This window comes from Siphateles boraxobius, unplaced genomic scaffold (genome assembly GCF_051911475.1).
Source record: "Siphateles boraxobius isolate OS27281-9 unplaced genomic scaffold, OSU_SipBor_1 6, whole genome shotgun sequence".
Classification (NCBI taxonomy): Eukaryota; Metazoa; Chordata; class Actinopteri; order Cypriniformes; family Leuciscidae; genus Siphateles; species Siphateles boraxobius.
In genome coordinates, this window is record NW_027509186.1 from 10,821,926 (window position 1) to 10,838,476 (window position 16,551).

Below are 16,551 nucleotides of genomic sequence, written 5' to 3' on the forward strand. Positions count from 1 at the left end.
CACAGACTCAGACGGGCAAGTGCTCCACCACCCATCATGAGCACTTTCTACAGAGGCACCATTGAGAGCATTCTTTCCAGCTGCATTACTGTGTGGGGTGGGAGCTGCACTGAATATAACAGAAAAGCTCTTCAGCGCATAATTAACACAGCCGGAAAGATCATTGGTGCGCCACTCCCCTCCCTGAAAGATATATATTCTTCCCGTCTCATCCGCGAAGCGACCACAATTGTGAGCGATGAAAGTCATCCAGCTCACAATTTGTTCGACCTCTTGCCATCTGGGAAGAGGTACAGAAGCCTCCACTCCCGCAGTACCAGACTCAACAACAGCTTCTTCCAGCAGACTGTTAGGATGCTGAACTCTCTCCCCTCAGCCACCAGGCCATCAAGAAGATGACATACCCCACCCCCAGGTCATTAAGAAGATGACCACACCCCCCACCCCAATGATGTCCTTGAACTATCATGTCATTTGCACACTTGATGCTGCTATGACTGAACTGTCCTTGCACTACAATGCCATTTGCACACTTCAGATGCTGCTTTTGATGAACTGTCTTTGCACTACCATGCCATTTGCACACTTCTGATGTTTGCTATGACCAAAACTGTCTTGCACTATCATGTCACTTGCAGATTTAATTTTAAATGTCTATTTATTGATGCCCATACATAGTGATAGTATAGGTTTAACTCTAGTCTAGGTTTAACTACATGTTTAATTACATTTTTATTTTTTTATTTTTTTTCTCTGTCTTCACCGTGGGATGGAGGGAAACGTAATTTCGATTGCTTGTATCTCTAGAGCATGTGAAGAATCGACAATAAAGCTGACTAATGACTAATATTCCTGCTCATATCGGCGGACCATCACTCAGGGATTACTTTTCACAAGTAAGATTTAACATTTAACATTACCGTAATATAGGTTGTATTTTGTGAACAAAATATTCAATGTGTTCAACCGCCGTCCTGCAGAGTTTTGCTCCAAACCTAATCAAACACACCTGAACAAGCTAATCAATGTCTTCAGGATTATTAAGACTAGAGGCAGGTGAGGATTTTTTTCTGGGTTGGAGCTAAACTCTGCAGGACAGTTGCTCTTCAGGATCGACGTTGCCTATCCCTGCACTAAAGGGTTGCGGAGAAATAACCTTGCAACTGATTTGGCATGCTCTTCATCAAATTTGTTTGTGTGTTATTTGAAAATGGTTGTTTTTATCAAAAAGCTTTTAATAACTTTTTGCCAGCATGGTCTGAATAAGATCTGAGCCAATTTTGGTGGAAACCAGAGAAAATAAAAAATGGCGTAAATATTTTCTAACATATGCGTACTGCAGTGAGTGCACTCAACACCATATAAGGAGAAGAGTGAGGAGCATTTTGTTGCAATGTGAAGAAATAAATGAGATTTAAAACCTTGAGATCCTCGAGAAATTAATTATTAAGGGCTAAACAATGTAGGTGCGATGGCATCTATTGTATCTGTTAGTTGTCGTCTTAGCCCATACAACTGTATGTTTAAAAGTTCTGAAATTGGGCACAATGATAGAGGAGAGTCTGAACATTAACCACAGCAATTTTAGAGTCTCTAACTCAATCCCTCTAGCGCCACCAACTGTCCAAAGTTGCACTTACGTTTATTCGAGTAAAATTTGAACCGTAAGGGCTAGATAAACAGATTAACAGATTGTTTCATGACTGCAAATTACATCATACGCAGGGTATCATTTAATTTATGTTGCTAGCCTTTACGGGCTAATCTTTACTAAAATGTTCCTCTCTGTAAAACTTGATCTTTAGTATTTTAGTACAAAACTTTGCAGTAAATGAATGTGAAAACCAGGCTATTATAGGGTGAGTTATACAAGGTAATGAGACACAGGTGGATGCAATCAGGGATGATGAGTCCAGGCAGAGAGTTATGGGAAATGTATTTTTATTAGGGAATGACAATAGTCCAGGGTGGAGTGCCCTCTGGTGGTAATGATGTGCAATCTCACTGGTAATCGTGACACTGTGTGTATCTTGCAGGTGCTGTGAAGATTATGAAGATCTGGAGATGAGGAGGACGAAGGATGAGTGGATACAATCAGGGATGATGAGTCCAGGCAGAGAGTTATGGGACATGTATTTTTATCAGGGAATGACAATAGTCCAGGGTGGAGTGCCCTCTGGTGGTAATGATGGGCACTCTAACTGGTATTCGTGACACTGTGTGTATCTTGCAGGTGCTGTGAAGATTATGAATATCTGGAGATGAGGAAGACGAAGGATGAGTAGGGGTCATAGAAGGTGAGTAGTTCAGGTGAGGTGTCAGGCAAGTTTTACGGGTGGTAACAACAAGACCAGACAACAATGGTGAGGAAGTTGACTGCTGATATAGTTAGTGCTGATGAGTGATAATGAGGGTGACTGCTTGCAGGTGATTGAGGAGTGTGTGCAGGTGGTGACCATGAAGGATACTACATTAACATGCGGCCTGCATCCGGATGTTGTTCACATAAACATTGAAAAGACAAGTGTAAACACACTTCTGATCAGAATCTTATCCGATCAGCGTGTCCAGGGGGCTGTTCCATAAAAGCCGCTTAGAAAAGCGGGGATTAAAGTCCAAAACCTGAATTGAATGAGCCGAGCTAAACATCCACGCCTGAATTGGTTCCATAACAGTAAGTTGAGGATCATGTGATCTTACTAATTTGAGTCAGGTTTAAATAGTCTAGATAATTGCGCGTGCACGCCATTGTTTAAAAGTCCTGAAAAGTCTAGCATGGGTCAATCGATTTACTGTGGGCTACCATGGCAACAAAAGGAAAAGATAGAGCAGCGATGTTCACGGCAACGGAACAGCGTTTGTTATTGGAAACATATGAAGAATTTAAAGATGTCATCACCAAAAAAGGCAATAGCCTACAGCGGTAATAAATAAAGCAAGAGAGAAAGGTTGGCAGGAAATTGCTGATCGTCTCAATGCGTAAGTAGCGGTGTAAACTATTTAAAATACTTTATCAACATTGAATGTGTGTCACAATACATTGCAAAGTTTGTGTGTGAATAACCGTAACGTTGATTGCTTTCACGCAGCAGCAACTTAAGTGAAGGAAAAAGAACCTGCCAGCACGTGAAAATAAATTATATACATCATCTAAAATCATATCACGTAGTATAAGGAGTGAGTATATAATAAAGGTGTGTGTCTGTTTTATTATCATTATTCCTTCCTGACTAACTGATTTCCTCCTTCCTTAGGCATTGTAAGCCTAAGTACATCATAGCAGTAATGTCACGTAGAGGTACTTGTGCTACTGTAATGGTGCCATTTGGTACAAAAAATATATTTTTTTCTATCAAGATTCTGTATGGTTTATGGATCCACCAGACATCATGTTGCCTGTGAGTATGAGACCTTTTAAATCAGTCATGTAAGCTAATGAGTTTAACTGAGTTTAATCAGTGGTCACAGGGAGAAGGCCCATCGCTGCCTTGAGGAGGATGAGGAGACTGTGTCTGTATGTTCAAGGAGGCCTGAGGTACTCACAGGTTCCATGCTATACTGTATTGAATATTAAAAAGTGTACTTGTGTGATAAAATGATCATAATGTGTTTTCAGGATGCTGACACTGTTCTAGAGCCCTCTCAGTCTGGGACCACATGTGACAAAGTGAGTATTAAGAAATGAAAACAATGTGACAAGAGTATTCAATGAAATAACTTAAATCTATGTTGCTACAGAACCCAGAAAACATAAAAGGAGTGTATAAACGCTACCTCCTTAAACAAATGGAAGCGATTGATATCGACATCCAGTATAAAAAACTGAAGATGAGGAAGTTGGAGCTGGAAATTCAACAGCTACAGAAAAATGCAAGTAGAACTACCATTTAAAAAAAAAAAAGAAATTACCTTTTTGATCCCTTTCCACAACATTTTGTTTTCACCCCTAACAGGCAGATTCACTCTGAATATAGACAAATCACATTAACTACTTTGACTTATGTGTGTTTGTTCAACTAAGGAGAAAGTTGAGGGGCCAGTGGAAAAGTTTAAAGGCTACACATGGTTTAGACCATATTAAGCAAAATAATTATTTGCATAAGTGTCTCGTATAATTCTGCCTGTTTCGTTTTCTTCCAATACTGCTTCATTGCCCCAGTCTTCCTCTTCAACAATCCTTGGTTGTCTCTCTCTCCTCAGACAAGCAATGTTATGGAGCACTACACAAGCAACTACAATGTCACATGCCCTAGGTGGAGTCACTCAGAGGTGCTTCAGGCACTGAAACCTTGACTGTATCAGCCCAAATGCCATCTCAATACGACCTCTTGTGCGTGCATGGGCAATGTTGTAGCGGTGCTGTGCCTCTGTCTGGGGCCCCTGATAGGGAGTCAAGAGGTTAGGCAGGCATGGGTATCCCTTGTCTCCCAGCAAAACTCCTGAGAATTCTCCTGCATAGACAGAATGAATGAATATACATGTATATAGATATATAATGTAGTTTTTTTTCTTCTTAAGACTTTTTGCGATTAAGTGATTACTAGCATACCTCTTGCTAGTTGCTGGTAGAGAGATTAGGCTCTAAAGATTCATGCACAGAGCCTGGCCATTTGGCCTCTACATTTGTGATGATGCAATCTGCATCACTAATCATCTAAAATAAATTAAACCTGTAGGTCACTACATTTTAATTGCAATGAACTAAACACTGGTGCCCAGCTTAGTACAGAACACTCAGTGCTAGAGCATAGCCTTCAATATCATCTCAGTGGGACCGTACCTGTACATTGATGCTGTGTACTGATTTCCTATTCACAAAGTCCGCTTCATGTGGACCAGACGGACACTTAATACGCACATGGGTGCAGTCCAATGCACCGATAACATTTGGGCAACCTAGGAAAATTATTTGTTTCTTTTAAATATGTCCCATGTAAAATCAACAGTCAAGAAATATTTCCACGTTTTATAGTTATTTGAACTTACCACTTATTCCATAAAAGGCATGTGTAATGGTACGAATAGCTTTGTGGCCAGGGAATGTGATGAACACAATGAGTAGTCTTTTTAAAGAAAGGTACACAGTTCGTACAGAGCGGCAAACTGATGCTTTGCTGATATTCTCTGCATCTCCAACTGTGTACAAAAAATGTTCCACTGGCAAAAAAGAGAAGTGCAATGCACACCGTCTGTGGGACTGTGAGTGCTCTGTTGCGGCGTGTATTATTCGCAATGTATGGGCTTAGTAATCTACAAATATATGCAATCCCATCTCTTGAGAACCTATATCGCTCATACAGGTAGCTGTCATTAAAAGCCAATGGGTCTGACCTGTCTCTGAAAGTTCTCTCTCTTTGAAATGCCCTCCGCAAGACTATAGCTCCCTCATCCACCACCTCATCTATGAAAGGACACGCCATGGTTAAGTTTGGAAACGAGTTCAGCTCCCTATTTATATACTTTTAATTAATTACCAAACTCATTAACCAAACTCACCAATTAAACACACAAGTTTTGAACATTTCTCAGTGTATTTATACCTTATAATTTCTTACATTTATTAGTATATTACATTTCCTTCTTTATTTATTTAAAAAAAAAAAATATTAATAGTGGTTAAGTAAAATAAAATGACATTGAAATGCCAGCAGGTGTGTATAAATGATATGCTCGTTAAGCCTGAACTCAGACTTAGCCTGACAGTTAGCCTGCCCCAGACCAGGTTAATTTGCCGGCATAAGTTGCCGGGGGTAACTGAGTTTGAACTTTTTAAAGTTTGATTTTTGAAACCGAATCTACCAAAAATAAGCCTGACTAACCGAAATAAGCCTGTCTTATACTCTAATCTTGGTTTATGGAACAGCCCCCAGGTTCGGAGGTAGCCGAGGACGCATTATGATCATGTCTCAGTGTAATGTAAACGCAATCCAGCCATCGTGTCTGCATTCACAGGTGGACTTCATATAAATCCCCGCCCAGTCTCCCCGCGTGGCTGTCAGAAAATAATGGCCAGATGCAGTTTAGACAAGAAATTAAACTTATTTGAACCTTACAATAAACGTCAATCTTTAAAACAGTTTATTTAGACTTACATGATACTATGTGTGATCTTTTTTTCATTTTAATTGTGTAACATTATCTGAGCGAGGTGATCGCCTCTACAATCACAATCAGTCATGAGATCTTAATGAAGAGCTGCACGCTACTTTGCCAGAGGAATAATCGGAATCGGAATGTTTTAATGTTTCAGCATGTTTATCAATCTCCCATTTCTGTCAATATAGTCATTGCACGTTATAACCTTACACCCAGATGATCGATGATGTGACTTGTTTAACATGATCAACCCAGTTATATTTGTATGATCAACTCTGGTAGTATTCCTTCGTACAAAAAACTTAATTTGATCTAAGAGTGGAGATTGCACAGGAAAGTAAAGTGAGTGAGTGAAAGCAATTGGTACATTGTTTAATTGCTATCATCTTCTTAATCTGATGTCGTGCCACAGACCTAATTTAAATATTAAAATGTCCTGATTGGACATTGTCGCTCCATGTCCTGATTGGCTAATGATCTGATCTGCTTGATCGGATCATGGTGATCGGATGTTAATGCCAAGTGTAAACGCAGCCTTAGTGATCAGTGAATTAGGCCACTTGATGATGATGATGATGAAGATGACAATTTGATTTTATTTGATTCTGGGTTATTTCGCAACAAATACATGTGTGTTTTAAACACTGTTACAACAGCCAGAGAAAAATATCATAAAGGGTCAAGTGCCCAAATTACTATAATGGTGATTTAAACATTTTCAATAAAACATTAAGAGCTAAACCTCTGTTAATTCTCAACAATAACTTTTGTATTAGAATATTGTTAAAATCCAAACATAATTTAAGATGCGGGTTAAATTTGCATGTATGTATTTGGCAGACACTTGAATCAAAAGTAAAATACAGTGCATTCAATTCATACGTTCCATGGAAATTGAACCATGATCATGGTGTGGCTATATGGTCTACTGTTTGATCTAGAGGAATGTCTGAAGTAGAAATAATTGGCTTGATTATGTAAGTCAATTTGAGAATCTTAGACTAATTACTTAGACTTAGACTATATTACAGTAGCCTACTGTACAGTTTCAATACAGCCAAGATTTGAACAATTGATCTAATATTGTTTGTTACTGATTTAGATGATATTTCTAAACTTAAATAAGGTAAATTATAGAAATTATAAGGTAATTATAGTATATCCAGTAGCCAATTTCTGCAGCCCTGATGCACAATTTTTGCATATCCCTTTGTGTTTGAGAAAGATGTCTCAGAGGCTTTTGCTTATCAGTTCTTGAGCTTGTGTGAGGCGTTCCAGTCGCTTCTTTAAATCAACTCTCCTGCGTCCTCGCTCTGAGTCTTCACTCAGCAGATTGACCACATCTCCCCCGTTCCTCAATTCTAGCATCTGATGCCGCAATGTCTTAGCTGCATCCTTCAGCATGAAGAGAATTATCAGCATGGGCACATAGTCTGTAAAGCGTTGATAGCTAATCTATATGGAGACAGGACATGGAAAAAAAATATATTTAATCCACCTTTTAGGGTTGTCTTCCCTTTACAGTGATATCTCTGGTGAATCTAGTGCCAATGCACCTCCATTGTGTGGTTTGGTTGCAAATACTGACTCAATTTAAAATTGTTATTAAGTGATCATTGATCTGATCATAAAAATAAAAGTGCCTGGTAAAACCAAAATAGGGTTTTCAAAGTGTTGTCACATAAAGACCCATTTTTGGTTCCTTAAAGAACAGTAAAAAGAATTACGGCAATTGCATCACTGATGCTTCATAAGCAACCACCCGTGTCATCATAGTTCAGATTTCTCTGCCCATACTAGTTGGTTTATGTATTAGAATTCTTTGTTCATTGAGTGAATTATTCTTATTTTCTCAGGGTGAGCACAATACCATTTCAGAAGACTCTGTGTACCTGCTTCATTACGAGCGAGGATACACATTGGCCTCACACACTTAAGTCCATTAAGTTCTTGAGCTTCCAGCATGCTCACTGAATGCTTAGCGACTCATCTAATTGTCCACACTGAAAAAACTTCAGGGTGAAAGTGTTTTGTTCTCATCTCTCCTCCTTTTTGAGGAAGGAAGGAAGATCAGCTCGCAGTGAGGTATTGTTTAGCTTGGATGTGGATGATGTTTTGTCCTCGACTTCTGAGGAGCTTGTGGGCAGTGACATGCGAGACATGAACAGAGTTCATGACTTATACAGAGTTGTTTGTTGTTGTTTTAAATGCTACTGACAAGTTGAAGCTGCACTGGGTTGTACCACCTCAACCGCAGTCCAAGTTGAATAAGTGCTTTCTGGCTGGCCATGTTGCACTTACATCTCGGAGGGCACTGCACAGATTTCCTATCCAGCTGTTTCTGTTTTCACTACCATTTATAAGATGGCGGAGAAGGAGTATGCAGAGATTCCAGCATTGAGGATACTTCCTTGACTCAGCCTTAGCCATCCTCTGTGTCGTCTTGGAAGTCACAGCCTCCTATTCTGTCCAAGCCTTGTAGGACCATGTGGTCCCTGATTGGCAACTCATACATGGTTGCTGGTCAGGTGGGTGCGGTGCTGCACAAACTTGGGCCAGTTGCATAAACATAGCCATCATGTTAAGACTGTGACTTAAGTACTAGTACGACCAACTAGCGGGTAGTCGAGGGGAAATCAGTCTTACTTTTTAGCATCAAATTAGACCAATCTCCGGTTTTATGTAACTGACTTAAAACAGTTGTGAACAGTCTTCAAGAAAAAAACGTGATGACAAACTTGTAAGACTAGTCTTGGCAGTTTATGCAACTGGCCCCTGGTGGTTTTGCAGGTGTACCAGGTAGATGTCCTGAAGGAAATAGATGAGGGCTCTGGTTTGACCCATGAGGCAGTAGTTGACCTAATAAGAGGGGCTTTCTTTGCACTTCGAGCCACCAAACATACTGCTTGCACGGTTGGTCTTCTTATAGGATCTCAATCTTTGCTTTTTGGTGAGGCAGTTTTTTGGTGATTGCACAGTCTTTGTCCTGTGAGGGCACTGAAGGTTAAGCTGAGGTTTATATTTATGGCAGGTCTTAGCTGTTTGAATAAGTTGTCATGTAATCTTTGTCAGTGTCTTTGTTTGTGTTCACAGGCTGATAAATTAGCACCCTGTTTTGTTGTATTTGTTGTATTTTTGTTGTGTTGTGGTCTATGGTACCCATAGTTATGTATGTAATCTCAGTTCACTTTCCTTTTTTGGAAAATCTGTTCTGTGATGGCATGGGCGCTCCCTTATGAGCCCCTTTAGATATTACAGTGCATATACAACATTAGCTGTTCATCACATTTTACAGTGTGTAAATGAATAACTACTGTATATTACTGTCAATAAATACATTTCATAGTATGTGTTGCGACCCACCTCATAATAGAGAACCAGTTTGTCTGGAACTAGATTTCTTGTATCCAATAACGCACAGCCTTTCGAACTGAAAATTTTGTCATCCTCATCACAGAGCTTCTCGTCATTAGAGTCCATCCCAGTCTTCTGAGGGATGTCAGAGGGATCAAGTTTCTGTTGAAATACCTTGTCCTGAGTGAAGACCAGTTTCTCCATATCAATGAACTCCTTGATTCTTTTCTCCACTTCGGCCTCTTGTTTTGTCTGAATGTTATTAATCATTTTCTGAGAAGTACAACATGACATATATTACTACTACTACTACTACTACTACTAATAATAATAATAATTAAAATAATAATAAGTTTTACTTACAGATACAATGTATCTCAGTTGAGGGTACTGGTCAAAAGATGAATAGCATATCTTAGTGAACACATCCTGAACAATCTCTGAAAGTAAAATTTTAGTTTATGACAAGAACAATTGTAAATTGTTATTGGCTATAAAACAAAAATGCCAAAACTTAACATTTACAATCAGAATTCGAGATATTAACTTTTTTTATGTTTGTTTATTTTTGGTTATCTTTTATGAGTGCTGAACCTTTGAATTCAATTCAGAGTTACTCTGAAGTGCATTGGAAAAAATAATTGTTTATTACTAATAATAGCTGACACTGTATATTTATAAAATACATACTAACCTCGTACATCCTTCAGTGTGTCTATAGCTGGCTCTTGAAGGGCCGCTACATGGTTTTTGATGACACGTTCAAATTCACAGTAATCACTGAACGTAAGCAATTCTCTGCCACGATGCATCTCATTATACTTGTCTATCATTTCATTCACTCTTGCTGTGACTACATGTGTAATAACAAAAAGAGAAGCTCTGGTTAAGAGATGTTGGTACAATCCTAAAAAGGCACATGTTTTTAACATCTTGACTCACATGATATTTCAGTGCCTCTTAGGTAGATGTCCCATTTCTTGAACACAGGACGTAGAAGTGCATGAACGTTTTTGTCTCTTAAATGTCCTGTTCTACTCAGTTCATTTATTTGATCGCTGAACTCCATTATTATCTATAGGAAGAAGAATAAATTAGAAAAAAAGGCCTTAATTTATGGGATATATATATATATATATATATATATGTATAGATAAGATGCTAAGATGGATAGATAGTGTGCTTTATTCTCAGAGCTCTTACATCACTGAGAAAAGGTCCCATCAGCTCTTCTTCAACAGGTGGACTCTGCTCGTAGTTCTTAAGCTCCCTTTGAATGCTGAGTAATTTAGTCTGAATCTGCTCAGTTAAGTAGGGTAGCGATTTCTGTGTCCATAAGAACATATAATTGTATATTAGCTGGCTAATTTTAAATAGTAGTTAACCCTTCTATTAAATTAATAAACTGTGACCACATCACAAACTAAAAATCACCACTGTTTTTATGTTCTGATGAAGATTAATGTATATTATTTAAAGAAATAAAAAAGAATGAGAAAAGAAAAGAAAAAGGCTATAGGAGCATGATAATAAAATGCTTGCCTTGATATGATCAACCAGTTCTTTGGTTAGGTTGTCTGCCAAGCATCGAGTAGATGCTTTACCATCATTCAATAGAGAGCTTTCAAGAAAAAAAGGTTGTTATTATTATTAATATTATGATTATTATTATTATTTAAAAGTTAGAATTACCTGAAATATCGGTGGTTTCTAAAAAAATTATTTTCCATTTCCATGGCTTTAGAAAGAGGGATTTTGTTATTGATGTCACTCTGACCACGACATCGCACAATAATGTAGCCCTTGCTGAGAGGAATGACTTTGCCATGGACAATGTTCAAAACTTCTCTCTCTGCTCCTCTGTCAATAAGGTCTGGTTTTGTGAGAATTGCTATGCCATGAATTCAACAAAAAAAGAGATAAAAGTTAGGATAAGCATGAATCATAATGCTACAGGTTGGCCTTAAGAAATATATTGCAGAAATACGAGAAGTTGGCAAACCAAGAGTTCTGTATCCATCTGGGTCTACATCTTGTGCCATTCTCAGTGCTTCTGTTGTCGCTATGTCAACATTGCAGGGCACAACAACTAAAATGATGGTTTCACTTTTGGCAGTATATTTCAGTATCAAGTTTTTGATCTAAAAATAAAAGATAAAATGTCCTTTGGTTAAAAAGGTGAGAATCTTTAAGCCACCATGAAACACCATAGAACCCATTATGCAATATAGAATAAAACATTGCCAATAAATAAATAAGAAAAAACATGTAGAGATGCATTAATGTGTATTATGAATGATGAAAATGTATTAAGAAATTAGTTCATGTTGACTTTAAGTTCCACCTGTCAGCTACAAATATACTGCTTATAATATAAATCACATTTAGTTTCAAATCAGTGGATTTAATCAACACTTTTTTTCATGCACTAACTCCACTGATCTGAAACTGAATGTGATTTATATTTTTGCAGGTGCAGGATCACAGCTTAAATGCCTGTTAACACAAATGTGTATATTAACATGATTTAAACAGCCATTTTGATTTTTGTTTTAACACTCTATTCACTCACCTGATCGCCAATATCATCAGGTTGACCATGTACAGGTACACGGGTTATACCAGGTAGATCGATCAGAGTAAGGTCACACACATCAGTAGATGAAATTTCCAAAGAGATGAGTTCATCACATATTCCAACTGTATTTCCAGCAAGCTTGTTTTGAGCTGTCAAATATATATACATAAGTTTGCAGCAGACTCAAACAAGACTAGTTTGGGATTTTCAACTGGTATTGATAAATTGGAGCCTGGAAATCCACCTGTGGAAATCCAGGTGTGTGCAGCATTCACAGTTGAATGGAGAATCTGAATCTTTTAAATTGGAGACTTAAATAAATACATTCTTAATTCTTACATAAAGAAGCAAACATTTTGAATTTTGCTCAATGGTGTTAAACACAGATATAGGCTAGTGCTTTTTCGAAGATGACATTCATCAGAGCATCATTACAACTGATGCTGGTTATGATCTGTAAGGGTAACTGTTCATACTGACCTTCTCTGACAAGGTTCTCCACCATTAATGGGTCATGAAATGTCTCGTTGTGATCACGGTAGGAAATGGTCCCGGACCAAGGTCCTTTGTTTAACTTCCGTAATTTCAACTCAAGAGGACAGCGGGTGACAATACCTTAAAAAATATATAAGCACAATGTTTCTCAAGGTATGTTGGTCCCTAGTTTTCAAATCTAATTTATTTCGTCACATTGCATCAAGATCATCTCCTCCTTCTACTTTTATGGTATCGAGTACACTCATTGCGTATGCAAGAATCAGTACACTCAGTGCCTATGCAAGAATAGATGTTTCTCGGATGTGCCATTAATATGAAGATTTGAACAACAGTGTCACAATCATCATCTGAAGTGCCCTTGATAGCCACCAGAGGGCACACGACCCCGGACTATTGCCACACCATCTCAGACTACATTACCCATAACCCACTACCCGGACTGTCAACCATGATTGTTATAGCTGTCTCTCATTGGCTCATTACCGCAGACTATACAGGTGAAACACGAAAAATTAGAATATCGTGCAAAAGTTTGTGTATTTCAGTAATTCAAATTAAAAGGTGAAACTAATATATTTAGTATATATAACTATATACATATGCATGATTATACTTTTCAGAGGGCCGACATTTCTGTATTTAAAATCCTTTTTTTTTATGATTTCATGTAATATTCTAATTTTCTGAGATTTTGAATTTTGGGTTTCCATAAGCTGTGAGCCATAATCATCAAAAACTTTTGCACGGTATTCAAATTTTTCGAGTTTCACCTGTATAAGCCTGGTTAGCTCAGTCATTCCCTGTTTGCTTGTGCTTGACCCTTTGCCTGTATTTGGATTATGATTATGGATTGCTCAATAAAAGCTATATTTGGATCACCAACCTTTCAAGTTTCGGAGCAGTTTAAAACAGAGTACTTTGCTATGCACAGATTCAGCAGCCAAGTGAGACCCAGACCCACCTTGGATCCAGCAGTTTAACTTGTCTTTTTCCAGCAAGGCTGTAAACCTGGCTCCCATGGAGGGGCCGCAAAGGCTGATATGCCCTGGCCTCCTGAACCATCGGATCCGCCCCGGCCGCCTGATCCACCCTGTCCCCCTAGACTCTCTCTGTCTCCAGTCTTTCCTTCTCCCCAAGTGTGACAACACACCAACTCAGGTTAGGACCACTTTTGCAAGCATGTATTCTCAAAAACTAAAGCAGGTGGGTAAACAGGTATGCAGGCGTTAACAAAAGGGGTAGATGCCAACAGATGAGTAAAACAGGTAACAGTCACTTGTCTTCTTGTGGGGAACAGAAGGTATAGCCAGACCACAGTAATACCGCAGAGCCAGACGACGCAATGCCTTATGTCAGCTAAAAGATATTATAATCAACACAGTACCTGACAGGAAGCCAGTGCAAAGATGCCAAAATAGGGGTAATGTGATCAATGACCCAGGTCCAAGTCAAGATTCTGGCTGCCCAATTTTACATATATTGTCATTTGTAATTTATTGAGGATTTAGAAACTCCAGCATTACAATATCCAATATGAGAGAAGCAGATAGAACAGAATGGGCAATAAACATGCACTATTTCTGCAGGTGGGGCTCAAATGTCAGGCTGACATCAAAACTAACTTACAACATTTTTCAGTTAATTTTAAACTCCAGGACAGAGCCATCAACAGACAAGGCCAGTATTATGAAGCTCATGGGGAGTGCCATGACTTCAGTCTTAGAACTATTTCAGTAAAGAAAATTGTTAGACATCCATATCTGTTTTTCTCAGATATACAATGGTAAGAAACATCCACATAGAATGGGTTTATTACTCTGTTTGTCATCAGCATACAAGTGATCTCAATAGCGGACCAAGTGGGAAAATTAACATGCTAACAAAAAAAATTAAAGTATTTCAGTGTCTTACCACTTCCTCGAGGTAAAGCCACCCCAGAGAGAGCCTCCAAAACAGAGCTCTTTCCAGAACTCTGATCTCCCACCACTGCAATGGATGGTAGATCTATATCCTTATCAATGCCGATCATCCTCAGAGAGTCAATCAACTCAATCAAAGGCTGAACAGACTCCATGAAATGACTGTGGAATGCTCCATGAGTCTGTGAGTCCGAAAATGAGCTTTATAATAAAAAAACATGGGAGAGAGAAAGAAAAATTGTATTTACTAAGTGCACAAACATTGGTCACATGAGACATTAATTTTTTTGAACCAACATGTTTATAAAAAAGAGTGATGAAAATGACATTTAAAAAATTGTCTTTTGACTTTCTAAGGCTAATTTCATAGCTAGCACACACAATAACATTATACTCTCATGCTTAATTTGTATAATTTGACAATTACACAATAACATTTTCATATCAACATATTTTTATTTTCATATCAGAATATATTTATAATTATTGTGTCATATTTAATCTAAAGCTTATTTCTTCACTGACATTGTAGGCTATCGATAATATTGGCAAGACTCGGGTTTGATCTTCCTTCTGTTTTCTTCCTCCTTTCTGTTTGTTTCTGTCTTTTCTACTTGTATTTGTGCACAACTGTTTGTGTTTCGCAATCTGCCCAGTTATGTTGCGGTAATTTTTAAACAAGATATATTTAAATAGTTTTTTTTTTTTACTCATTGTTTAGATTACCATGATGTTGATAATGCATAAATTCATATATATATCTTGATATAATTATAATATTTTTTTAAAGATTGAAAGTCTGGGTCTGACAATAAGGTAGAAAAATAAAATATATTAATAACATACATTTTTACCAATCAAACTGTCAAACATCAGAAGCATCTGCATACTATACCTCTTTTCTCTTGGAGATTCATAGTCTGTAAATTTGTCCTGATCATCCATAATTTATCTGGAAATGAATTAAGAAATTCTAAACAGAGATGTGCTTTGTTAGAAACATATTTAGCATTAACAAAAAGACACATTTAAAATAAAATTTGATGTAGTGAAAGTAGTGATAAAAAAGAAAATGTTGTCTATACCTTAAAGTTCTGTTCAATGTTGTTCAAAAGTTAAAAATCCCATAGGTTTATATAAGCAATATTTCACGTAATTTTCAACATTAATTAACAGAATGTACACCAATAAAACAAAAGTTTATTGTTTGTCAGCAACTGATTATGAGATGACTCAGACTGAATTACTCATCATGTCTGGAAGCACTGGAGACAGACAGTCAGAACTGATTCATATAGATTCTTAGTTGCATAACACATCTGTTTTTTCTTTTTCTTTTCTCAAGTCTTTTCTCTCACTTAAGATTAACAAGTCAATTTTTAACTTGTCTTGCTTCCTTTTAATAATTTTCAGGTTACAGCTGTACTGATACTGTGGTGTTATCCTCGATTGCCTTGGTTTTCCATCGTGTTTGAAGCTCATCTACTGCTGTGTTTGTGGAATTCATTCCCTTTCTATCCTTGTTCTCGCTTTCATTGATCCATCATTAATCACCTGTTCTGCTGTACATTCCAGACTCTGGTTCATGCTATACCTCTGTGTGTGTGTGCTTCTCTGACAATGAGTCTTCTGGCAACTGTAGGAACTTACTCTTATGACATCATAACAAAAATACTCTTAATACCCTAAAAAGCTTTTACAATACAATATTTATTTATAAAGTACATTTAAAAACAACGCAGGCTGACCAAAGTGAATAGAACTAAGAAAATAGAAAAATAAAACTTCCAAAATTAAAGAGCACACAACAAGAGTAAAAAAAGAAATATCAAACCTATGGTCAAGAAAGCCAGAGAGAATAAATATGTATTTAGGGCAGACTTAAAGGTAGAAATAGAGGGAGCTAATCTGATATGGAGAGGTAGACTGTTCCAAAGTTTTGGACCTGTGATCGCAAAAGACAATCGCCTTTTAAAAAAAAGTCTGGATATAGGCATGATGAGTAAACAGAGATCACTGGATCTCAGAGCTCTAGAAGGAATATAAAATACTATTCATATTCTTATAAACATAAGACTGTATAAACATATAGTAGAATTTTAAAAT

At 37.6% G+C, this 16,551-nt stretch overlaps 1 protein-coding gene across 1 annotated transcript; it reads right to left on the reverse strand.

The window, feature by feature from the left end:
• Positions 1-7,326: 7,326 nt before the first annotated feature.
• LOC143716482 (interferon-induced GTP-binding protein Mx1-like) lies at positions 7,327-15,390 on the reverse strand. The gene is made up of 13 exons (XM_077209045.1): positions 15,292-15,390; positions 14,438-14,627; positions 12,509-12,643; positions 12,023-12,177; positions 11,453-11,591; positions 11,143-11,341; positions 10,993-11,071; positions 10,654-10,776; positions 10,393-10,525; positions 10,145-10,303; positions 9,814-9,890; positions 9,460-9,723; positions 7,327-7,551 (listed from the first exon to the last, which is right to left on the reverse strand). Exons 1-13 carry the CDS (start codon positions 15,388-15,390, stop codon positions 7,327-7,329), a joined length of 1,977 nt encoding a protein of 658 aa, XP_077065160.1.
• Between the last annotated feature and the right edge of the window lie 1,161 nt (positions 15,391-16,551).